Source organism: Mustela nivalis (genome assembly GCF_964662115.1).
Source record: "Mustela nivalis genome assembly, chromosome: 16".
In the NCBI taxonomy this organism is placed as follows: domain Eukaryota; kingdom Metazoa; phylum Chordata; class Mammalia; order Carnivora; family Mustelidae; genus Mustela; species Mustela nivalis.
Genome location: NC_139035.1, coordinates 12,241,317 through 12,267,951, shown reverse-complemented (window position 1 = coordinate 12,267,951; position 26,635 = coordinate 12,241,317). Strand labels below are relative to the sequence as shown.

Here is a 26,635-nt window from a genome sequence, read left to right as displayed (position 1 = left end):
TTTCTGAAATTTGAAGAAGATAAGCAATTACCCAATGTCAGACACTGTCACTCAGTCTCTAAAGAACGTATCTACCTACCTACCTACCTATCTATAGGAGCCAACAAAATAATTTTGGGAGCACAGGAAAAAGGTTACTAAATTTTTAGTAATGTAGCTTTGGGCATATTTGTTTGACTAATCTCAAGACTCCCTTTTGGGCCAGACTACAAAAAAAAAAAAAAAAGACACAGAAAGAATTCTTGTACATTTATTTGATAATATAATTAGGATTATGCTTTTATCTTTTGGAGAAAGATTCTGAAAAGTGTATTTTATATGACTATCTAAATTAGAAGCTGTTTAAGTTCTGATTCCATTCAGAAAACAGCAAAACAAATTATAAACTCCTTCCCTTTTCCAAATACCCTTGCTATTATTTAGACAACACCAGACCTAATCTAGGACATTGGAAATACCAACTGTGAAGCTGTCACAGAACTCAAACTCCTAATACTGGCTTAGGGCAGTCTTTGGAAAGTTCTGTAAGAGCCTAGTTAAGTTCTATACTATTTCAAGGTTTCTTATTTATCAGCACATCTTACTTTAGTGGGAAGTAGGTAGCTTTAGGGGTTATGGAACCTGTCTGTTTCTGACAGAGCTATACCTTAGCAAGAACGAGGTTGCTAATATATAGCTTGCCTAAGTAATTGAAAATGTTCTTAAAATTATGTAACCCCCCCAAATCTTAGAGTATGGCTGAGAAACCTGCATTTATTTTTTTTAAAGTGCCATGTATCAACTTTAAACACCAGATTCCAATTTTAATTTTCTTGAAGGGAAAAAAAAAAAAGATGAGGCTGGGGAAAACTAGAGATAAAATGGACACTGCCCAACATTAAGGCTGAAGTAGATAAAAACCTATCTAGGGACTTAAAAAATTCAGCCCCCTAATTTTAACAAATAACCCCCGAACAAGACAAAAACTGAGAACAGCCTTCTATAGCTTATAAAACTTGAGACATTTCTAAATATAGTCAAAGGGACATAATTTCAGGAAAGACTCAATGTTAAAATACAGTTAAGTCACCATATACAGCAGGATTCTGTTTACTTGTGAAATATCACAAGGAAAATACACCCAGGAAAATATCACTGGAACTAATCAAAGATGCCAAAGCCCTCCTATGTCTTAAAAAATTTGGTTCAGAAAAAAAGATCAATAAAATTATCATTAACAAAAATCTCTGCATTAGTTTCTGGGCAAGAGATTTTATTTTATTTTATTTTATTTTTCCAGGGTAGAGATTTTAAATGGGTAAGATCTTACCTGGAGAAGTCTTTAATCCGGTCATATTGAACATGTAGATATTGTCATCTGTGCAGTTAGCGAACAGAGTAGATCCCGTGGAATCCAAAATCAGACTTGAGTATCCTAGAAAAAGGAAACTTTAGTTAGCATGTCCTGATTACAGCAAGTAGAACTGAAGTGACAATGTTGAAGAAAGAAGATCATTCCACAAGATTATCAGAATTCTTCTTCCTCCAAATATATACAAACCAAAAATATTCTGAGTTTTTAACTTCTGAATTTCCAGCAGACACAACCACATGTTAATTTCAAGTCTATGTTGCTGAAAACTAGCTTGATATTTATTTTAAAATTGTAACAAAAATTCACAGGGTATTAAAAGGCTTACCTAGTTTTCGAGTGCTGCTACCTGGGTACAAGAAAGACTTGGATGCTATGGGTTCCTGTCGATAAGCAGTATAATTCTTACGTAAATCCCATATTTTGATTACCCTAAAAACCAAGGTAAAGAAAGTTATTTTGTAGCCAATCCCCAACTCCAACCAGTTTCAACTACATTGAACTTCATGAAATAACTTTTAATCTAACTCCTCTGGCACATCAACCAGATATAACGAGGATATCTCACTGGGAAACAGATTGAACTATCTCATACTATAGTTTCCAATGTCAGGCTAACAACTCAGGCAAAACGGAAACAGATGTGATCTGACCTAGCGATGGGTTACCTTGAGTTTACTTCAAGGGAGCGGAAAAGGAAGATGAAGGTTGGGTTCTGATGGTCATTGTTTCATTGTTTTCAGAAAAAAAAAAAAAAAAAAAAAAAAGGCAAAACAAATGCTTCCCAAGCCTTTAACACTCTGCATGTAACCTCTAACATTGTAAGTAACAAGCTCTGTCCCTTTGGTTTTATCACTATATGTAACTCCTTAAGTAATCTGGTCTAAACAACTTTTCCTGTGAAATAAAGTATTTTCTCATTTCGTCTATTGGTATCATTGTCTTAATCCTCAACACGTAGTTCCTTTTTTTTTTTTTTAAAGATTTTATTTATTTATTTGAGGGAGAATGAGTGAGAGAGCATGAGAGAGGAGAAGGTCAGAGGGAGAAGCAGACTCCCCAAGGAGCTGAGAGCCCGATGCGGGACTCGATCCTGGAAGTCCAGGATCGTGACCTGAGCCAAGGCAGTTGCTCAACCAATTGAGTCACCCAGGTACCCCGTAGTTCCTTTTCTAAAAAAGATGTTATTTATTTATTTATTTATTTACTCCATTTATTTATTTTTAGAGAGAAAGAGTGAGTGAGAGCAGGGAGAGGGGCAGGGGGAGAGAAAGAATTCCAAGCAGACTCCCTGCTGAACAAGAGCCCTAACTCAGGGCTCGATTTCACCTCAACCTGAGATCATGACCTTAGTGGAAAATAAGAGTAGGTTACCTAACCAACTGAGGCACCCAGGCACCTCCTCAACATCTAGTTTATTGGCAACATGAAAACACAAGCTTAGTCTGAAAGGGCACTACCGTTGGAAACAAACAACAGGATTTGGTCCACAGATGAGTTTTAGTGTCCAAAAGACACAAAAGAAGTCCTAGTTCATTAAACCATCATGTTTTTAAATTAGTTTCAAAGGGAGGGATGTCTTGAGATGTATCATAAGCAAATAAGCAAAGAAGTGTGCTTAAAAAACGCCCAGAGAATTATTTATTGTAACAAAGCAACCAATGAAGTACCACAAACTTATTTGGAAGCCAAACATTCATACCAATCACAGATGGCAGGTATATGAAAGTCATTGGACCTTAATATCAATATAGTTAGATCACTCCCCAAAATGCCCGTAATATACCCAGAAAATGAGATTTCTTCTTTTAGGGTATTACTAAACCTGAGAAGATAAAAATCCAAAATAATAGAAATTTTATTCCTCAAAAGCTTAAATTAGACTGCATGTACAAGTGAGCCACCCACCCAGATTCTCGACAATAGCAGCAGCAGCCAATACTGCTCCCGTGTGCTAGATAATGTGCTAATTTTATTACCTCATTTATTACTTCATAATACCAACATGGATTACCTCATTTAATTATTTGAGCAAGGGTCCTAACTAGATATTTTTCATTGTGATCTGTAGTTCCTCTTCTCAGCTGGATATTCACTACGTGGAAAGTTAAAAGCATACATATTCGATTATAATGGGACTAGGTGACTTCCCTATCACAGTTTATGAAAGAGATCTCATCAAAAGAACCACGAAATAAAGGCTCTTACCCATCCACAGCTCCCGCTGAGACTAATGTATTCTCATCTTGAAAGAGGACCACAGTAACACTCTGTTGGAAATCCTGACAGCACAAGGCAGAAAAAGAAGAAAGTCCTATTTTCAGTATCATAATCTTCACCATCAAGAGACCAAGGTGCTAAAATGATGGCTTCCCCCCACCCAAATTCTGAGTTAAGACTAAATCTTCCCTCACCAATAATCCTAAGTCAGATATTTATACTGACCAAGAAGTAATTTTAGCATGAAAATGACCTAAATATCACTGAAGTATAGTACATAGTGTCGACTTTGACTTACACTCAAAAAACAAACAGGTAAATAAAAGATTTGTCTAAAACCTACTCGTTTCTACTTAGAATCAGTCCTACTAATACGCTATGTCTTTGTAGGAGACTCGTTTAACTTTCTTGTGCCTGTTTCATCTACAGAATGTCACCACCTACCAACACTGTTGCATAGGAGTATCTGAAGAATTACTGATGAAAGATGATTATGCGTTCCGAAAAATTTAAAGGAGCTCAATGGAATTTCATCTCCTAATTGCTGTTAATGAGTTTTCCTGGCTCAGAATCTGATTGTCTGAAATGATATTCATTTTAACTCCATCTGGCCTCCAAAACCCACTGTTAATCCTGTCAGTTTCCACTCATGTCTGTGTCCTATTCTTGGTATGCAATTATAAGTCCTAACGTTTTTAATAAACATACTTCTCCAACATACTAATTTGGATCTTACAGACCAGGAATTTTAGAAAAATAAACACATTAAAGTAAAAGCCATGGTGATTTTTTTAAAAGAAAGAAGATGTACAATGGGCAATGTTTAATTTTTAGTACAAGATGCTAGAGAGACATAATATTCTATCTAAATGTTTCAATATATTTAAATATTTTGGCGACGGTTTATAAAAATATTAAAAACTCAAAAATTTCCTATAGTTTGTGTATTGTAAAAAACAGGGATTACCTCCCCTTATAGAAAATTGTATCATGGTATTTAATATGCTTCTTCAAACTATCACCGCTTTCCTAATAAATTATGTTGTAGACATATAAATTATGTCTACATAATTATGTTGCACATAATTATGTCTACAATAAATTATGTTGTACACATGGAGATCTCTATAGATGAAGCTCAGGAAGATGAACTCTAAATATGCTGCCAGGTGACCATGTTATACACTAGAGTTCGAAAACTACTACTGTAGGTATTGAGCAGTAAATAATAAACCACTGAATAAAGACTCTCATTCACTTAATCTATAGCTCCTATTTAATGCCCAACAAGTTACCTAAAATGAGATCCCATCCTTTTTTTAAAAAATTAGTTAATTAACTTATTTTTGAAGATTTTATTTATTTATTTGACAGACGGAGATCACAAGTAGGCAGAGAAGCAGGCAGAGAGAGAGAGGAGGAAGCAGGCTCCCCGCTGAGCAGAAAGCCTGATGCGGGGCTCGATCCCAGGACCCTGAGATCATGACCCGAGCCGAAGGCAGAGGCTTTAACCCACTGCGCCACCCAGGCGCCCCAAATGAGATCCCATCCTACTACATGTAAGATCTGCACACATGTACACAGCTCTAAAACCTTACCACAGAAGGAGCAAGTCCTTTAGAATTCTGTTTCTTCTTAGGTTTTGAGGGAGTTTGCTTGTCTAAAGTATTGTGAGCTCCACTGATTTGATTCACTTGTCTATAAAATCCATCTGAAAGATATTCCAAGCAAACTGATTTAGGTTTCAGACCTTTATTCCTATGCTGAATGTAACATTTACACATAAGATTTCAGAATTAATTATATTCTTAACAGTAAAATTAGAAGCCAGCAGAACTACTGCATTACATTTTTTGGTGCCATTATGATGTATACAAGAGAAATAAGCATATGGATATTTATAGTAGATTTATTCCTAACTGCCAAAACGTGGAGGCAATCAAGATGTCCTTCAGGAGAGGAAAGTAGGAATAAACTGCGGTTTATCCAGATAAAATGGCACATTGTTCAATGGTAAAAAGAAATGAGCTACCAAGCCATGAAAAGATAAGGGGGAACCTTAAATACATTATTAAGTGAAAGAAGCCAATCTCAAAAGACTACATACTGTATGATTCCAACTATATGACTTTCTGGAAAAGGTAAAATGTTGGAAACAGTAAAAATAATCAGTGGTTGTCAGGAGCTGTGGGGGTGGGTAGGAAAAGATGAGCATAGGAGATTTTTAGTGTTGTGAAACTACTCTGTATACTATAATGTAGACACATGTCATTACACGTTTGTCAAAACCAATAAAATGTGCAATACCAAGAGTTAACCCTACTACAAAGTACACTGGGTACTTTGGGACGTTGGGACATTGGGTGCTTATGGTGTATCAGTGCCAGTGCTTCAATTTTAACAAATGTCCAACTCTGCCATGGGATGATAATAGTGGGAAAGCCTGTGGAGATAGAGAGTACATTAAAACTCGAAGCACTCTCTATATTTTCTGCTCAATTTTGCCATGCATCTAAAACTGCTCTGAAAAATAGTCCATTAAAAATAAATTATTTTTTAAAAAGATTTTATTTATTTATTTGACAGACAGAGATCACAAGTAGGCAGAGAGGCAGGCAGAAAGAGAGGAAGGGAAGCAGGCTCCCTGCTGAGCAGAGAGCCCGATGCTGCTTGATCCCAGGACTCAGGGATCATGACCTGAGCTGAAGGCAGAGCTTTAACCCACTGAGCCACCTGGGCACCCCTAAAAAGAAATTATTTTTAAAAAAGGAAGTAGGCAGTGAGATGATCACTGCATTCTGCTTAATGACATCATTGGGGTAATGTGAGCATAATTATGTTTAATTTAATCCAGTTCTTTAAAGTTAAATAACTTTTTAGAAGATCGTTTACCACCAAGCCCATGTACTAATAATCCCAATTCTATCAATAAATGGCACAGTTCAGAAGACAACATGAGGTAAATACAGAGGGCAATACTTGCAACAATCACAGTAATCCTGAGAATTGGAACAGTCAGCAGAAGAAGTTGGGGATTATGAGCATGTGCCCCCTGCCCCCTGGTGGTAACTAGATGAAATCGCCAACTCATTAGCTAAGCATAAGGTGATCCCACATGTATTAAAATTAAAATGGAACTAGGCTACCTTTTTTGTTGCACCTGGTGTCCCAGACCATAATGTTTCCATCTCTTCCACCTGTACAGAAGACAGCTATGGGGAAATAAATAGTTTATCAAGAAGTTAATAAAACCAGGCCAATAATGCATGCATTTCATTTACGTTTCCTAGAGCATCTATTCCATGGTTAAGTATTGTAATTGGCAATTAAAAATGAAACAATTTATGGCTCAACAACAAATAAGAGAAAACATAGCAGTGAAGGGAAAGAATTATAAAGAACTCAAAATACTTACGCTCTAGAGAATAATCCCTCTGTAAATATTCTTAACACCACATAAAATACTACATGAAGTACACATATGGAAAGAATAATGAAAAAGCAATAACGAAAATATACTGAGAGTTTACTAAGTGCTATACACTATCCCATGTGCTTTATATACATTATCTCAATTCTTATTATTAACCCTATTAGGTGGGTATTATTATTCTCATTTTATAGATAAGAAAACCAAGACATAGAGAGGATAAGTGACTTATAAAGGTATTCCTAGAAGAATAAATCCAGAGCCCACTCGCCAAATCTCCAAGTTTTATGGTCTTCTGTATAAAAGTATGTATAATCCAAACAAAACGGAGAAAAAGGATGCCTCTAGGGATGGAAAGAGAGCAAAGAGACTGAAGAAGGAAAAATAGGGGAACTTCAATTTATCTGTAATGTTTTATTCTTTAAAACAAAATGAAAAAAACCTTGCTTCATATGTGGAAGAGTGAGTACTTACGAAACCAATCTATCTGCATGAGCTCAAAAACTCTGGACAAAATAGAAAAATCAACTACCTGAGGCTCTTTAGAAACTGAACAAAAACATTCAATTTTTGGAGGGAAGTCAATACCTGAAGCAAGTGATTGGTCTCGGCTAATTTACTGGCTTTTGCAGTTTTACCTTGAAGGCAGCCACAGTTGCAGCATTAGTACCAGGCAACTAAGATGCCAATACAGAACCTGCCATCTTTCAAGTCAGAGGAACAAGGAAAACCAGACTGAGGCAACAAGAGCTGCCAGAGCCAGAGTGAGGGGAACCCTGGAGAGAGCCAGAGAAAGGCTAACTCTAACATTGTTTTAAAGTTAGCACAGGTCTCTGGTTGACCCCTGAACCATCTATGCAAGGGAAAATCAAAAGAGGCTTGTAACTAAGGCTTAAATTAAAGAACTAAATTGAGATCTGACCTCTCTGTAGGTCTGACAGTCTGCAATTTGACTTTTACTGAGTTAATTCCCTGTTAAAACAAAAACATTGGAAAGCCTGAGTGGCTCGGTCAGTTAAGCAGTTGCCTTCAGCTCAGGTCATGATCCCAGGGTCCTGGGACTGAGTCTTACATCAAGCTCCTTGCTCAGTGGGGAGCCTGCTCTCCCTCTGCCTGCTGCTCCCTCTGCTGTGCTTGCTCTCTCTCTCTCACAAATAGTTAAATAATAAAATGTTCAAAAAACAAAACAAAACAAACAAAAAAAAAACAACAGATGAAAGTCCAGAGAATAAAAACGACTTTGCCCAAGAGTTTAGAGGCAGAAACAGGAATAAAATACAGGGGTTCTATGTATGATTGTAAAAATGTGTCCTGTACAAAGGCATTTGGCTAAAGATCTAAAATCTAATCTGTGTTTACCAACCAAACTATGTGGCCATGAGGGTAGTGTCCAACCAGGCAATTCATCCTAGAACACTTACAGACTACTAGGAGCCGTGATAAAAGCTACCAGCCCCAATTTCTAATTCAATGCTTTTTCTACTAGACCATATCAGCATAGATTTACTGTATAAAATTTTAAAAATTAAGCAAACAGAAAAAAAGATAGTGCTTTCTTTTACTGTTATCCTTTAAATAAATTTACCTTTAGTAAGGTTAATTTTCATGCTCTTGTATTATTTTTAGAAACTCAGAGTCAACTCTGCCACAGTAGTAAACTAGAACATAACCATATCTAACTTCATATAATACACATGTTAATGAAAACTTATGGGGAGATGCAGAGATAAAAACTATGCCATATATTCTTCAATGTTCCACTCTCAAAAGCAACCAGTCAATTAAAATTGACCTTTTTGGAGTCCAGATCAGCTCACCAACTCAGTTTAATATTTCTGAGTGCTCATGTGAATAAATGAAAATGTTTGTTTTAAAAATAGAGTATTTCTTAATGATAAAGAAGACTGCAAAGTTTGTCCAGTTATTGAGATTAAGGCCAGATTAATTCAGCCACTTCTTTAAGATGAATGTTTGTTGGTCTATTTGTAAAAAAAAAAAATTATTCAGCGAGAAACTAATGGAGGAAGGAGAAAAGAAATGAGGAGATAATTCAGACACTCCTGTTTTTCCCTAGTGTTATAGTACTGTGCTGTACTATATCATTCTTTAAGTCTTCCTTCTCCATTATAATAGTAAAATAAATACAGAAAGATCAATTATGAGTAAATAATAGTTGAAAATATACTAGGGAATTGGGCCACTTAAAGTAATTAAATGGTAAGTTTTTAGGTGAGAATCATGTCCATTTTAACAGGTTTCCCACTCCAGCGTCACACTCCACTTAATTAAGATTTTACTAAGAGAGTTAAAGTAACTCATTTACAAATAGAGTTAATCAGTGTTCAGTACAGGGTTTTGACTTTAAAAGACACTCAAAGTTGGACAGAGGTATTATAGCTATTTATAAATGTTTACCTTATCTGCAGGATTATAGAAAAAAATTATCTGAAGATTCTTAACTTACAGGGACAGGCTGGAGATAATATCCATAAGAATGGGACCAAAAGTCAGCTTAATTTCATGGAGGATTTTGGTCATGAGACTCTCAGTCTCAAAGTAGGGAAAGTAGCAACTCTGACACCGGAAAGGGTGGAAACCATCAAAGCTTCTTATTAACTCACCGTAAAGGAGATTAAGGACATGAAAGAGAATAGGCACAGACCTACCTTTCTCAAACTTAGAAAAGGCAACTGACTTAAGGCTGCACTGATGACCCTTGCACGTTCCAATCAGCTCACCAGCTTTTACATCCCAAAATTTGGCTGTTTGGTCACCTGCTGCTGTAACCTTTCAAAATATAAGGTATCATAATTTAATAAACCAATGCTTTATCAATATTTAACCAGATTCCAATAAAATGAAAGTCACTTACAAGTTTAAGTTCACCAGGAACCCAGGCCAGGTCAAAGACAGCATTCCAGTGAGCCATCCATTCTAAACAAAAAAAATGGTGAATGTGAAATGTCTAGACTATGTTCAGGGGTAGCCTTGTTAATAGCAGTTTGAATTTCTTAAAAGCTACAGTGAAAAAATAAGTCGTCAGTGCCCTGTCATCCATGGGTCAAGAGAACTTGTATACTCACAGAACTTACATATTTCCTTCACTCTTGCAGAGAACTATCACTTGATATCAAATTCCTTTTCATGAGGTGACTAGTAATATATTCTCCAAAATGGAATCTGTCTGAAATATTCTCCAGTTCAAAAATCTTCATCATGCTCTCTGAATGGAATCTGAAGTAGTTTGACATTTAAGGTTCTGCATGCTTTGGCCTTTATCTCTGTTGCAAGGTTTATCTTTGTCTCCACATACCTTATTCCAACCAACTGGATCCCTCTCCATTCCATAATTATAGCCTATGCTTTCTTATCTCTAGGCCTTGGCTAATGCTGTCCTTTCCACCTGGCATATCCTATTCTATCTTCACAGGTTTAAATACCACAGTCCCACTTAAATATTCTCTTCATGAAAAATTGTCCTTGCAAACTTTACCACATGAGAGCTCTCCTTTTGACACCCATGGCATTTTTTGGGTACATCTTTATCATTTATAGCCTGTTTTACTTATTTCCACACTTGAAATAACTAGTTCCAGATTATTAGCTTCTTAAGATCAGTATAAATTTGCCTTATATAAGAAAGATGCTTGGTCAACATAAATATTTTAAAGTAATGTTTCCTCCAACCACATTAAGTGTAAAAGATTTAACTTTTTAAAAGAAGAACTGTTTTTAATCCTAAACTGTATTTTTTTTTCAACTTTCAGTGAAAGTATTGCCATATTTACATTATTGCCAGAAGAGCCATCTACCATTTTCTTTTAACCTGGTCCCTAAATAGACTTCATCAGAAGTGAATATAATTGGAAATATATTCAAATAACAATTTACTTGAAGATTTATGAATTTAAAATAATGTTAAAACAAAAATTTTAGGTCTAGACTTACCTTTGACACACTTCTTTCTAGAGGCTTGTGATTCTGTGTTGTACAATCTAACGAAGCCTTCTTCATTGGCAACTGCTAGTATATGCTCCATATTGGGAGCTAAATAAGAAATAAAGAATACATAAAGAATAACACAAAAATTTTAAAGCTGAGCATAAAGCTATAAAAACAATACAATACAAATTAACTGAAAGCTACAAGTTAAATACAAAGAATCTGAAGAGGGAAGATGATTCTATCCAAATAGCATTTGATTATGGTATTTGAGAGGTAATTTGAATTAAAGATTTCTTAAAATTGCCTTAATATCTAATTCAGTAAATGACTCAAAATCACCAAAATTATCTCAGATAATCTCTTATTTAGAGAAGAGTAGTACTTAAATAAAACAATAGTGACACTGACCAATGGCAAAGAAAAGCACACGATATAGACCACCAGTAGGCTGAGTCTATTAGTTAAATTTCCTTTTCATACCCCTTTACTTTTCCCCTCTCAAACTATTAACAGTGGGGACAAGTACTCCATTTCTGTTCATATGTTCCCCAGTGCATTACAGAGAGATTCCATCAGACCAAAAGGTATATCCATTGGGCAAAACAGTTTTCGTGATGGTTGAACCTTTGCAATCCTTTCCCAGTATCCGTTAAAAAGAAAAGAACAAAAAATGCTATAATAGTCTTATACTTTAGAGGAAATAAATAATTATGCATAGAGATTTTTAAAAGTCTTATTTCATAAGTCAGAAAACAGCTATTAGAAAAACTCTACCATCTATCTAACCTACTTTTTCTTGAAAGGGGTATGTCCCAGTATATATTTTTTTTAAGTAAGACATAGATCATTTCTGAGCAAGCCTAGGTTAGGTAGTAATTCTCTTACCAGAAGAGAAGGTACATCCAAAAGGAGGAACTGGGGCTCCTGTTTCTCCATAAGAAGTGTGCTCATCATTACAGTTGCACTGATAACCAGTTAGAAGGGACTGTAGAGGGTACTGGGAAGACCATCCTAAAGTAAGACATAATTCTTTATAGATTTCAATATATCATCACATTTCAATATTTTTAACAAGTGCAGAGGTAAATATTTGTTTTTAAAAGCTTTATATATTTTATGTAAGTCCACTCACTATTCAGGGTCCTCTAAAATAGTTTCTGGTATTTTCCTAAGGGGTCCTAAGGTAGAAATAAAAAGCACTCTCAACTTCTGGTGAGGTACAGCTTTGGGCTTACCATCTAAAATGGACTCTTGCTGGTACACTGAAGATTTTAAGAAACAAGTGGCCTTTGTACATTAAAAAAGATCTTACCCCTCCTACACCCTTTGGTGACCAAGTATAAAACACAACCACAAAAGACTACCATAACCATTAAAACTGCCATTCTCTTCAATTAACATTTCGTTTCCAGAGTTTCTAAATCAAATTCTTTAATTACCTGCAACATCATATATAATCCAATGGTCAAAGAGTTAAAGGAAATAATGAATGTAAATTTACCTGCCTAGCTACTAAAATATTCACAAGTAAATTCTAACTTCACTTCTTTTTCCAATACTGAAATTCTAGGATTCTTTTTTTTTAAGTTTTTTCTTTTAAATAAAGATTTTATTTATTTATTTGGCAGACAGAGATCATAAGTAGGTAGAGAGACAGGCAGAGAGAGAGAGAGGAGGAAGCAGGCTCCCTGCGAAGCAGAGAGCCCGATGATGGGCTCAATCCCAGGACCCTGGGATCATGACCTGAGCCGAAGGCAGAGGCTTTAACCCACTGAGCCACCCAGGCGCCCCTGAAATTCTAGGATTCTAAAATGTCAACAAGTCACAGTATCTTAAACTATATTAGAGCAATTTTAAAGTGAGGCATTATGTACCCACCCCTAGAGTACAATCAATTAAGCCCGGGTTAGTAATACGGTCAGGGAAGTCTTTAGAGTAGGTGAAATCAAACACGTCAAGAGATGAGTTAAGTCTTCACTGAATATACAAGAGAGAGGAAGAAATTCAGGGTAGAGGGAGCATTTATTCTGCTTGGGTCAGAGATCAAATGGGCACTATGGTCCTAAATAAATAGTAAGCCATCTTCAAAGATTTGTTCTATTATTTAGATATATAGGTCAACACATTTTAAATATATAAAAGAAACATTAAATAAATGGTTACTGAGAACTAAATGTTTATTAAGCATCAGAGGAAACAATGAAGTTACAATCTATTGAGAGCTGTTTAAATAATAAACTTCCACACTTTAGGGTACTTTCAATAATCACATTTCATCAAGAATACTCTTTGGAGAAGACATCTAAGTCTGATATAGCCTCAGACAATTCTAGCTTTGATGTTCCTAGAGATAACCTGAAGGAATCAGTACAAAAGAGGCAAAGAATACAATCCAGATTTAGTAATTATTCCTGGGGGAGTATTACCTCAAGGCCAGGTACTGTGTAAACAAGCTATTAAAAGATCACTAAAGAAAGAATAAAATATATTGTAGAGTTCCATCTACAGTTCCATCTACAAATATCCATTTACAGAATGAATTTTAAAACAAAACCTCTGTATATATACACTTGTGGTTTGGGAATAAAAATCATAATAAGCTAGTGATTGCAACATACAAATTCAAAAGGACCAAATCTGGGAAATTTCAGGTAGAACTGAACATGATAAACTTTGGATACCTAATTCTTTACAATTAAGCTGACTCCTTCAACTCTACCTCACTGCTTCCTGACTAACATTCAAACACCAACAAACAGCCTAACATGGCTTAATAACTTATCCCCATCTACCCCTCCATTTCTGTAGTCCCTACAACACACAGTTGTGGACTGATATCTTGAGCAAGTTTTAGATACGTACTGTGCTATACAGTTTCCAACATGAACAAGTAATACTTCCCCCCGTAACACTCATTTGGAAAAGCCTATTATCTCCTCAATGTACAATTTAAGCCCCTGGGATTACACACCAATTTTCCAAAGAGTATCCAAAACCCAAAGACATGAGTTTTCAGATAATCAGTTGATACAGGTACATTTCTACTACTGATCTGAGAAGGTTGAGGTTCTTTTTCCTCCTCTCCCTTCATCACTGCTTTTCCTCCACTTTTCAAAAGAAAGGCATTTCCCTGCCCCAATCTTATACCTTGCATTGATCCAAGGTACAAAAACTTCTGGGACTCCAATTAAAAGACAATAGGATAATTCCTTTAATAAAGGCATCATAAACAGCAAAATCCATCTCTTTAAAAGATACACTTCCAATAAAATTTTACTTTTTGCTTCATTTATTTATCAAAATTAAGTCTATATTGTTTTGACCATTTGCATACTAGTAATCCTAACAATTCAATTCAGAGGAAACTCTGACACTTAGAGCCTTATGATTAAAGAAAATACTGAGTTTATTTTTTTCACAGAGAAGTATGACAGCGTGATCAATAAGGATTGAAAATAACTTTTAAACTTAGACTGAAATCATATTAGGATAAATTCTGTGGGAAAAATAAAGTGGAAATAAAATCAAGGGAGAAAAAGCCACTAGAGCTGACCCTCAAACACAGGTCTGAACTGTGTGAGTCCATTTATCTGTGGATTTTTTCCCCACAAATACAGTAATGTATCTGTATTTTCTCTTCTTTATGATTTTCTTAGTAACATTTCCTTTTCTCTAGCTTTATTGTAAGAATACAGTATATAACATGTGTAACATAAAAAGTACGGGTTAATTGACTATTTATGTTATTGGTAAAGCTTCCTTCCAATCAACAGGAGGCTATTTGTAAAGTTTGGGGAGAGTCAAAGTTATAGGTGATTTTTGACTGTATGGGGTTTGGTGACTCTAGCCCCTATGCTGTTCAAGTTTGAAATTTACATTGAAAATCTGGCATTTAAAGAGTTTGTTCATATTTTTAAAAAATGATTGTTATGATCATCAAATCACTATAATGTTCATATTCTATTAGATAAATTTTAAATGACATAGCATTTTTATTTAAAAATTTTATTAAGGTTAAACCTATGATAAAAACTTCCAGATAACAACTTAAAAATAAATAGAAGAGTAATCAGATTTCTACTTTAGAAAGATTGTTGGCAATAATGTGGAGAATAAACAGGAGAGAAGGAAACTAAGAGGCCACTTGGGAGCCTTGTTATAATAGACAAGTAGTTATTAGGACCCAAACTAGGGAAATGAAATGGTAAGCATAGAACAGATCCAAGTTATAGTGATGAGGCAAAATCAGTGGGGACAGAAAGAGGACAGACTCAAGGGATTTTAAGGGACTTTTAAGGGAACTTTCTATATCTTGAGGAAAACAGAGGAATTTTGATTGACTCAGGCTAGGAAGACTAGTTTAAAATAATGGGACCACTTCCAAAAGTAGGTCATCTATAGCAGGTTTGGGGAAAAAGTGAGTGCAGTTTTGAGTACTTGAGTTTGAGATGTTTGTGGCACTGACCTGCTGGATGGTCACGCGGCTTTTATAGGAATAGGTGTAAAGTATAGGGAATGGAAGGTTGCAAGTAGTAGTGGAAGATGCCCTGGTTGTGGTTCATCCATGAGTAGGGAGAAGGAGAAAAGGGGCCTAGAGTGGAACACCAACATGGAAGGAGAAAGAAGATGGTCCTATAAGGTTCACTGCATAATCTACACCACGGAATGAATTTCAGTGTCTGATACATAACAATAAATGAGTATTTGTAAATGAGAGAGAAGGGGGAAGTAGACAGAAAGATTGGAGAATTAGGAGAATATCTGTTACAAAATAGAGGCTAAGTATAAACAGCTTGCCCCTGGTCTTGCAGGCCCCTGGTCTTGCAGGCCGTAAGGAATGAAGCTGGAATTAAACCTCTGGCAGTTTAATTCCAAGACAGATCTCAATCACTAGGCACTACTGCCAGTCGTGACAGAGCACAGAAAAGTCACCCAAGCAAGTTTCCAGCAGAGTCAGAGAGGGGCATTTAGAATATAATCAGAAGGATTATCCGGGGGGAAGTAGGGGAGAACGGATATAAAGCTCCAGTTGGAGGCAGGAAGTTGTGCGACTACTCCTCAGTCCACTTCTCCATATCCTCTTCCCAGACCTTTGCCTTAACATAAAAAGTTCCCTTCTCAGATTCTTTTTTGTTTTCCACACGGTTTCAAAGAAAAAGAAGACCTAGTCCGTTTTTAAATGAACGAGGTTTCATTTGTATCCAGCCTCAGTCTGGGTTGTAACTCCCACCTCAGAAACGTACCAGGTTTCAGGTCGATGACACCCAAACCTAAACTCAAAGCTCCCACCGCCCGTCGTTTTACCTTAAGGATGTTTTAACCTCAAGAACCGTAGCGAGGAAGTCGGATTTCCACATACTATGGAAATATCCCCCAAATCATACCGTTACAGTGAAAAACAAAACAAACATAACGTTTTGATCCCATTTCTGTAAATAACAATACATAGTACCTTGGCCCTGAGAGTAATCTACTTTAATCGATCACGAGTGGTTATCTCTGGGGGCTGCGGTTATGGGCATTTTTCACCCTGTACTTTCGTATTTTTACGCACATGCAGTAATCAGGGGGAACATTTTTCGGACCATGCTGGAAGCAGATGTTGTCTTCTCGGCTGGAATGAGTTCCTTAATAGCGGATCACACTCCCAAGTATATCTAAGCGAATAGTAGGGCTCACTAAAGTTCTACAACAAACTAATCAATGAATCGACAAATCAGTCAGCGAACACGAGTCCTGACGATCTCACAAAGCTGTGGAGCCGCGCGCACACACACAAATGCACGCATTTTCCAGTTACTGTGCAACACTGAAGCCGTAAAGAAGGCCGGTCGATTCGACTCTCTTCCCTCCGTCAGCCCACATTACGATTTAAAAAATCCCGATTACGATTAAAAGTGTCCCAAGGGCAAGAAAGCGCAGCTTGTTTCAGCAGTCCTCGCTAACACGAGCTCACTCCGGCCATGGGAGAAGTCGGGGGCTGGGAAACAGAGTTGGAGTCGGCCTTGGTCCGCCGCGTTGTTCGGGGGAGGCGAAGCCCGCCAGCGAGAAGAAGCGGTTAGGGCCGTTACTCACCATTTCTCGGGACGCCGAACTGGGGCTGGCGGAGCACCGAATTGAAGAGCATCTGGGCCAGAGGAAAAGGTTCAACTGACAGAAAAGCCGTGAAAATGCCCCCCAGCTTCAGCAAAAATCGTATCTTGCGCCCCTCAGAACACGACTAGTTATTGCCTCCAACTCCCGCCACTGTAAGCCCCGGCCACCAAACTCCCCGCCAAACTGACGTCACGCCGTCTGATTGGCTCCCGCGGCGGCGTCCGGGCGCCTCCGAGTCACTTCCCCCTTCCAATCCCCGCCTCCTTTTCTCCGAGCCGCGGGAACCCAGGGTTCAGGAGCTCCCTGAGCGCCTGCGCGGGGGGCCGCAGAGGCGCTGGCGAACGGCGGGGTGACCAGGACGCATGCGTAACAGGGCTTGACAGAGCGCGGAGGAAAAATCCGCGAGAAGGTGGTGGAAGAAGATGGCGGTGCTGGGGCAGAGTTTGCAATCTTTTTAAATAGGCTAGTCGAGTGACTATTCGGGTCATGGCGTCAAACTCAACTAAATCTTTCCTGGCAGATGCCGGCTATGGCGAACAGGAGCTGGATGCTAACTCTGCCCTTATGGAATTAGACAAAGGTATTCGAAAGAGCGGGCTGAGCGGGTGAAACGGGCGTGGGGGGCAATGGCGCCACCAGGCGGTGGCAGCCGTCAGTCAGGCGCATGCGCCTAGCTTCCCGGGGCGGGGGCGAGGGCGGGGGCGAGGGCGGGCACCTATGCTTTCCGAGAGTCCAGAGCATTTGCAGGTTTGGGAGATTGCAGGAAAATTGCAGCGTTGCTATTTTGGCTTTGCACCAGCTGAATAAGTAGAGAGCTCCAGTGACAGGCCGTGTTTGACCGCTTGAGGGCACAGTCCCCCGATTTTCCAAGCAGTTTGTAAAAATGCTACATTAAATTGTGAAATTATTTGTCAGTAGGTTCAGATGAAACAAGGTCTTCATCAAGAGTGCTGAAGAATAATCTTGCACCCACTTTATAACGATGTATTTTATTTCTGTAACTTACCTACGGGTTACTAGACATTAAATACGACCAAGAAAATCCGAAAAGCGTAGCTCCTCTTTTGTATAAATTCCACGAGTTCTGTTTTCCTTTGGGAGGAGGGGTGGGAGGTGTAGGGCTGCTTGGTGTAGTGAAAGGAGCTGGGACTTAGACTGAGTCGAATTCTAGTGCCACCGATTTTATGATCATGGACAGGTCACCCAACTTCACCCAACCGTGTCTTTTTTGTCTGCAAAGTAGATCCAGTACCATTGAGCTAGCAGGACTGTTGTAATATTAAGCGATATAATTGTATGCAAAAGAATCCATTATTAAATGCTGAAACAGATATGCTTTCTTAGATAAGGCTATGGAAGGCAGATGCGAATATTTGACAGTAAAGAACTCAAGTACTTAACCTTTGTTTCAGTGATTTTTATTGAATGGGGGAAACATTTGCCACGTGGTATAGTTAATTCTTCATTAACTAGAACCAATATATAATACATTGAGAATTGGGACTACAGATTAGAAGGATCTGTCTTTAAGTCCACTTTGAGCCGGTTCCCAGCTAACTTTTTTGGGATTTCATTTTCTTGTTTTCTAATCTGTAAACATTTCTAGTGGGTAGGTCTAGGTAAGAGTTTCTCAGACTTTTTAAAAAGCTTTTAACTCCTTTTGATTAACATAAAAATGTCACAACACTCCAATGAGATATTCCTTTGGTTGAGTCACTTAGTGCATCCCCTTCAGTCAAGAAAATAATGTTCAACTTTTTACTTTCTCTTACCAAAGCTGTAGGGCTTTTCCCCTATGAAATATAAAATTATAATATTAAATGTGTTTTTTAAACACTGCATAACCTTTTCCTTTCCAGTCTGGAAATTTCTTCCTTTTTCCCCAGAGAGAGTTGCAGGTCCACATGTCTAATAACTCCACCAAATCGAAAGACATTTTCTACCACTCTGGGCCATGTGGGGTTACATCATAATGATGGTGAGATGGGTTGGAGAGCAAAGGTCAGGATCAGACTCTGAGATGTCAGAAAATCTAGAATTGTTTAATTCCTAAAAATTTGCTATTGTGTTAAGGAAAAAAACCCCACAATTTTTGCTTCTTAGAAGTTGAAATAGAAACATTTCAGAACTGTAAGAAATAAATGGATGGCCATTGAGTGTTTAAGTAGAAACCAGCTGTCAGTCATAGGTGTTAAGTGGTCACTTTCAGTTCTCCCAGGTGAGTATTTCCCAGGTAATTCTCAGGCTCAGAAAGAAAATTTAAATAATATAAGAACAAAATTTTTGTTCTTTTTCACCTCATCATGCTATATACCTTTTAAAGCTGTTAAGAAATTAGATTTCAGGGGCGCCTGGGTGGCTCAGAGGGTTAAGCCTCTGCCTTCGGCTCGGGTCATGATCTCGGTCCTGGGATCAAGCCCTGCATCGGGCTCTCTGCTCAGCGGGCAGCTGCTTCCCTCCTCTCTCTGCCTGCCTCTCTGCCTACTTGTGATCTCTGTCAAATAAATAAATAAAATCTTAAAAAAAAAAAAAGAAATTAGATTCCAGAAATAGCCAGTTTCATTAGAATATAGTTCAGTATTTTAACTATTGAGTCATTTCATGCTTTATCTGTTAAAATATTTTTGTTTTATGAGTGGAAGTTCGTAGGATCAGAAGGCTACAAGTTCTAACTTTCTTTTAAATTCTAGAACATCTAGATGGGAGTTTCCCAAAGTGCATTCCAAGGAATACTGTTTCTGAAGTATTTTAATAGGAGTTTCTTACTCCCATAGCCTCTCTTCCTGTTTTTTCCACCCTCCCTCCTACACATACAGACACTTACATCCATACATCTGACTTACTTACTCAGGGTTTGTACTAGAGAAACAGCAACAAAACAAAACAAAGCTCTTGCCTCTATAGAACTTACCTTTTGGACAGAGAAAACAGGCAGCAAGCAAATATAGTATGCATATATTTTGACAAGTAGTGATAACATTCTGTAGAGAAAAATGAAACTAATGAAAGGGGCTAGAAAAAACTGGGTGTGAGATTGGGGTTGGTTTGTTATCTTATATAGGATAGTCAGGAAAGGTCTCACTGGTCAAATAGAGGAACAGCAAGTGCAAAGGTCCTGAGGTTGGAGCCTGTTTTGCGTGCCGGAGTAGAATGATAGACATTGAAGATAAAAAGATAACCAGAAGCCAGTTCATGTAGGGCAGTACAAGTCATTGAAAGTCTGGTCTTAGTTCTGAGTGAAATGGGACACTGTGGAGGATTTTCAGCAGTGCTTTGGCATAGCTGACTTAACATTGAGAAGATCAATTTGGCTGTTGTGTTGAGGCTACATTGACACGGAGGGCCAGAGATGAAAGTAGGGAAACTAGTAAGGATGTAATTGTAACAATCCGGGGAGGAAAATAGTGGCTTGGGCCAAGCTGGTTTTAGTGAAGGTGTGTGAAATGCTGAGGTTCCGGATATATTTTAAAGGTAGAGCCAATAAGATTTGCTAATGAATATGCTGAGAATGTGAGAATTAGCGGTCAGGAAAAATTTAGAGGTTTTGGTCTGATCTAGAAGTATATATTGCCATTTACTGAGTGAATGAAAGTGAAATCAGTTTGGGACTGCTAAATTTGAGATATCTCTTAGTCATCCAAATGGAGGTGTTGAGTAGGCAGTAACAGATGTGTACAGATGTGACGAACTGCATTGTAAAGTAACAACTAGCGTCCTAAGATACACACTTGGGAAATGTCATTTATAACCTGTTGCGTTTTGTTCTGAGCCTTTTGAAGAAGCATGCCAGTAAGCTATTTGTTTCTGATCTGTCTAGGAATAAATGGATGCTGTTTTGAAGCTGAGTCAAGTCCATTCCTTCAGGCTGTAGTTAACTGCAACACAGGAAAATAATCACGTGATAGCCATTTATTCATCCAGCAGATATTTGCGGATCACCTACTTTGTGTTAGTCACCGTACTCAGAGTTGGGGCTTTATTAGTGAACAAAACAGCTTTAAGAAGAAAGCAGGGCTAGATGAAATATGGCTTTGTTGGTCAGGACAAGAAGTTTGGATTTTATGCCAAGTGCTTCGAGAAGACACAAAGTCTTTAAGCAGAGGATTGATTTGGATTGGTTTATATTTTTATAGATCACTCTAGCTGCTACATAGAGGTCTTTCTATCCCCTTTTTAGAGTTTTAAGCAGATAATCATGCTGACTGAGTTTCTGTGAAGACTAAGCATATAGAGTTAAGTGTTACAATCAGGTATGACTTCTATTTATCTGACACATTTAATAATATGGATAATCATTAATGTAGGCATTGTAAAGGACATATCTGACATAAATTAGTCAGTGTAACTTTTTCACTAGTGTTTAAGTTCTGCATAGTCTAAACTGACTGAAGATGTCCTGATGATTTAGGGAAACCTATGCAAGATCTCCTTCACCCTGAGTGAAAAGGAGTCTCCCTTAAATGACGTCACTCAGCCTCTCTCATTCCTGTGAGGTTGCCTGAAAGGGTGAGGTGAAAGAGTGAGACAGGGAAGGGAGTGGTTCCCTTTCTTGCCCTAGGGCTATGGGAAGGGAGGAAATACAGATGGAGTTGTACTTGAGGTGTCGGGGAACTTACTGCTGCAGGAAAAGTGTGATGGGGTGTTCAATGAAAGATTAAAATATAAAATGGAAAATTGATAAAAATCAGGACAACTCTGTATTCTCCATATTTCCCCTCACTTATCCTAAAACGTGAATTTTCAGACTGTGAAAGAGACCAGTGATTGCTATTATAGGATCCATATTGGGACAGATGTGGTTGGTGTTAGGATGAACAAATAGGAAGCTTTGGAAGTATCTTCATACCCCCTAAAGAGAGAGGCCTCTGCAGCGTGGTCTGTACAGGTGACTAATTCCATCCCATAAGTGACTGATTCACAGGTGGACAGGTGACCCAAGAATTCTCAAGAATCTGTGCCACCAGACCGTATTTTGTCTGACAGTGTCAAGAAGTGGACCTGTAAGGTCACGTGGAATTGACAGTCTTAACATCTCAACTCCTGATGGGTGATCACTGGATGGGTCATGAGCTAGTCCAAAAACCCAAGGCCCTTTTTCAGTTCTTACTGAAATCCACAGACTCATTTTTATAGATGGCTGAGAGCTACTGTCTTGTAACTTACAAAATAAATTGTTAAATATTCCTGAAAGTATATAAACTAATTTGTTAATGATTCTAAATCAGTGTTCTGTGTGCGTGTCATACAATATTACACACATTCCACCATGTGCAGTTATAATTTGTGAAATTCGGGTGAAGGGTGTTTTATTATTATCAGTTGAGTTGACTATCATCTCAGTTTTTTCTATTCCTGCTTTTTAAATATAATTTTCTGAGACTTGCCATTATTGATTTACTAAGTGATGGGTTGTAAGGTTACCTTATAATGTGTGGTGCTTATCTGTGTTGGTATTTTTCCTGCTCTTACCCCCATTTTTTTTAAAGATTTGATTTATTTATTTGACAGACAGATTACAAGTAGGCAGAGAGGCAGTCAGAGGAGGAAGCAGGCTTCCTGCTGAGCAGAGAGCCCGATGTGGGGCTCAATCCCAGGACCTTGGGATCATGACCTGAGCCGAAGGCAGAGGCTTTAACCCACTGAACCACCCAGGTGCCCCCTTACCCGCATTTTTATTGAGTACACTTTAAGATCTATATGTTTTATGGTTATTCTTTGAGTCATCCTCACTCCTTAGCTGAAGCAAATGTGTGTAACAAACTCTCCTAGAATGTGCTTGTAAGGTAATGTGCATTAGCAGTGTTCTTCGTAATGGTACTCGTCATGGTGGTGGTCACTTAGCATCTTGTGATCACTCCTCCTGTGCTTGAGGAATGACCCACATTATACATCCACCTCACTAGGGTGGAAGCAAAAGCTCACCTTCCTGGCTTCCTTTTCAAGAACATAGGATATGACCTTAGCCCTGCCGTTCAGACAGACCTCCTCTGGGCTCTGCTCAGCAGTTCAGCAGTGTGAGAAGGCATAGTTGGAGAGCACGGTCACAGTTCTGTGCCCTGGCAGCCACGGCAGCTATGATGTTTCTAGGGGACAGTAGCAGCAATGGCTACAGGGTTCCTGGGTGTCAGTAGAGCTGATTTTAGCATCACCCGGTGTTTCCTAGCAACAGGACTTATCATCTAATCAGTCTGGCAGGGTGATATTAGGTGTTCTTAGATATTTAGCCTTGAAGCTGTTTGTTAGGTTTTTAATAAACTCATGACCAGCCAGCAGCTATGTTGCTTGAAGCTAAGAATCCTGGCTGATATATGTTACCTGGAAGTGTGTATTGTTTTGAAAACTTGATTACTGTACATAACAGTCCCCGAGTTTACCATCATTTAGTTATTCTCCCTCAGTTCCCTAGAATTTGTCTTTTCCTCAGAATTACATCACTCTAAAATCGTCATTTAAATATCCCTTTTAAAATCTTAACCTCTGTCCTCTCGTTAGTTACTTTCTCGAGATGTATTTTAGCATAATCGTTCAGGACCACAGGCTCTGGAGCCAGATTGCCCAGATGTGAATCCCATGTCTGCCATTTACTGGCTATTGTTCTTAGGCACGTTGCATAATCAGTCTTTGCCTGTGTCTATCATCTTTAAAATGGGAATAATAATGGTACCTAACTTCTAGGATTGCAGTGAGAGTTTAATTCATGTAAAGTGCTTCGTAGCATGGCACAGGATATGAGCCATCCCCATCATCATGAGTAACTGCTATATTGATTATTCTTGACTTTCATTCAGACCTCCGTACATTCACTGTCTCCTTTGCCCTACCCCTCAGACTCCTGCTGTTGTTTCCTCTGTATCAAGCTTCGATTTCATGGTGCCACATTTTATTAACTTCATTAACTTTCTTACCTGCACTTAATTTTATTTACTTTTTTAAAAAGATTTTATTTACTCACTTGAGAGAGAGATAGCAATAGCAATGGGAGGGACAGAAGGAGAAACAGACTCCCCTCGGAGTAAGAAGCCTGGTGTGAGGGCCAATCCCAGGACCCCGGGATCATGACGTAAGCCAAAAGCAGACACTTAACCAACTGAGCCACCCAGGTGCCCCCTTGCCAGAATCATCCAAGATTCTCTTTTAGTTATGTGTGCCCAAAGGCAGCCAAAAATTGCTAGAGAAAGATTGTAGGGTACGTGGCTATTATCAGAAATGATTGCAAACCCAAATGGGCCTTCAACACAGACCCGTAATACTACAGTGTTTCTTTGGTCAAGACTCCCACCTTCTTTTTTTTTTTTTTTTTTAATATTTTATTTGTTTATTTGACAGCTAGAGAGAGAGCACAAGTAAGCAGAGTGGCAGGGAGATGGGGAGAGAGAGAAGCAGGCTCTCTGCTGAGAGCCTGATGTGGGGCTCGATCCCAGGACCCTGGAATCATGACCCGAGCCGAAGGCAGCCGCTTAACCAACTGAGCCACCCGGGCGCCCCAAGACTCCCACCTTCTTTAGTGACATTTCAGATCTTTAAAATTTTCAAAACTAGAAATTCCGGGTTTTCGGTGACATCTCACTTCATTTTTAAAATTTGCCAATTAATTCAGAGCCTTTAAGAAACATTGTTATCTAGGGACACCTGGGTGGCTCAGTTGGTTAAACGGCTGCCTTTGGCTCAGTTCATGATCCCAGCGTCCTGGGATCGAGTCCCACATCTGGCTCCTTGCTCAGCAGGGAGCCTCCTTCTCCCTCTGCCTCTGCCTACCACTCTGTCCGCCTGTGCTCCCTCTCTAACAACAACAACAACAAAAAAAGAAACATTGTAATCTATCAGATGAAATTTGTCTGAGGGCCAAATTCAGTAAACTATTAGCTTTCTAACTCCAGTATAGGCAGGACCATTAAATAAAAGGGAAATGGTAGAGGATAGCTTAAGGCTCTTTAAGTTCCTGCCTCCTCAAAGTAGCTAAACAGATCCCTGGGCGCTAGCCTCAGATTTGGTAGGTTTGGGTAGAAGTCTGGCAAAGGTATATTTGAAAAGTTTTACAAATGTTTCTGATGCAGAAGCAGAGCTGAAAGCCACTAGCCTAGCAAAATGTTCTGCACATATTAAGTGCTTAAACAGTCTAGAATAATAAATTTCACTGCTGTCAAATGAAATTTGAATGAATAAGCAATTTACAGACAACCTATTTTAGTTCTCCCTAGCCTACTTGCATGTTGCAACTGATTTAAGCACTGTTTAATTACAGGCACTGAAAAGAAAGAGAGCTCTGTTTCTTTGGTGGGAGAATACAAAGAAAGATGTAGAAACAGCAGTTGCATCCCTGTACCTTAATTTCTGGTTTTAGAACAAGATCTGACTGTGCTGAGTGCCTGTTTTCAGGTGCTTGCCTTATTCTAGAATTGAAATTGGCTCAAAGCAAACAAGATGGGTACATAGCACCCCAGCCTAGGATTCTTGCTAAATCCTAGGTCTTAATATATTTCTTTCTTCTCTGGCACCTTAACTTCTGTCCCTCAGAGCCAGTCTTGCTTCTTGTTTCTTTTTCCTAAAGCTGTTGTTAAGCAAGAAATTTACTATTCTTTAACTTTATCAGCCCTGTTATAGGAATGAGGGTCTATTTTATCTTAAGGAAGTAAAATTTGACAGTATTAGAGAAATCAAAACATTTCTCTGGCCAGATTCAAAATTATCTTTGGTATACTTTAAGTCATCATATTTAAACCAATGAATGTGGTCTGTGATTGTGTTTTTTAAGGGAAAGTGAAACATCATATTCTGTCAGCCAAACACCCTCTGCATGGGCTGCCTCCTGCTTTACCTTTTTCATCCCAACCAAGGTTAATTCATTACAAACAGAACTTTACTCCCTTCCGCATCACCAACTACAGGCAGCAAGAGGAGGAAACCAGTCCGATGACTGTGGATTGTCCCACAGATTCCTGCCGCGCGCGCACACACACACACACACACACACACCTGTTCCTTTGTTTCCTCACCTCCATCCTCAGACTTGGCCCTTCTTCTCCCCTTCCCTTTTGTCCTTACTGCCCTGTGTGTGTGTCCTGTGACCCCTTTGTCAAGTCAGGTCTTTAGAAAAGCTTTTAAAGCTCCGTGAGCCACTGCCAGTTACCTACATTTCCATTGGCACCATGTTTGGTTGGAAACCGACTCCAGGAGCTTTAGTGGCAGTTTTTCTGTGTATGGAGGTGGTGGGTGGAGGAAGAAAGGAGCAGGCAGAGAAGGGCTGTGTTGTAAATATCTCAGTTAGAAACTTGAATTAATTTTCCCATAGGAACATTTACTATAAGTGGTTATTGGATTCTGGAATATGATGAGTGCTGATAGTGCTGTTTTTTTTCCTGCAAGGAAATATATTCCAAGTACCAAATAACCAATGTGAATGCATTTACGGAACTCAAACCTTTAATAAGTTGTAGGAATTGCCTGTGCAGATTTACTCTGTGCTTGTCTTTTGTATTGAAACATAGTGACAATCAATAAAGAGTCCTCAGATGAGTATTTCCTTTGTCATTTTTTAAGAGTGAGCAGAGTTTATTGAACAGAATATTCTAGGACACTTATTCTTGTATGAATAT

At 38.5% G+C, this 26,635-nt stretch overlaps 2 protein-coding genes across 6 annotated transcripts in view; one reads left to right on the top strand and one right to left on the bottom strand.

The window, feature by feature from the left end:
- The window catches only part of DTL (denticleless E3 ubiquitin protein ligase homolog), a 63,897-nt gene extending 46,649 nt beyond the window's left edge, over positions 1-17,248 (bottom strand). For 3 of the 5 annotated variants that reach the window (XM_082702398.1, XM_082702396.1, XM_082702397.1), the window contains exons 1-10: positions 17,022-17,248; positions 11,832-11,957; positions 10,950-11,048; positions 9,874-9,935; positions 9,668-9,788; positions 6,718-6,783; positions 5,170-5,282; positions 3,560-3,633; positions 1,680-1,783; positions 1,310-1,414 (exon numbers count right to left, since the gene is read on the bottom strand). In XM_082702398.1, coding sequence (XP_082558524.1) covers positions 1,310-1,414; positions 1,680-1,783; positions 3,560-3,633; positions 5,170-5,282; positions 6,718-6,783; positions 9,668-9,788; positions 9,874-9,935; positions 10,950-11,048; positions 11,832-11,957; positions 17,022-17,073 — 922 coding nt within the window. In that variant the 5' untranslated portion in view covers positions 17,074-17,248. Of the gene's footprint in view, positions 1-1,309; positions 1,415-1,679; positions 1,784-3,559; positions 3,634-5,169; positions 5,283-6,717; positions 6,784-9,667; positions 9,789-9,873; positions 9,936-10,949; positions 11,049-11,831; positions 11,958-16,500 lie in introns of all 5 variants that reach the window. The other 2 variants (XM_082702400.1, XM_082702399.1) reach the window with 2 other exon arrangements.
- Positions 17,249-17,314: 66 nt separating this feature from the next.
- Positions 17,315-26,635, top strand: part of INTS7 (integrator complex subunit 7) — a 92,045-nt gene continuing 82,724 nt past the window's right edge. Inside the window, exon 1 of the mRNA XM_082702394.1 lies at positions 17,315-17,622. Within this exon, the coding sequence (XP_082558520.1) occupies positions 17,529-17,622 (94 nt within the window). The 5' untranslated portion in view covers positions 17,315-17,528. The remainder of the gene's footprint in view (positions 17,623-26,635) is intronic.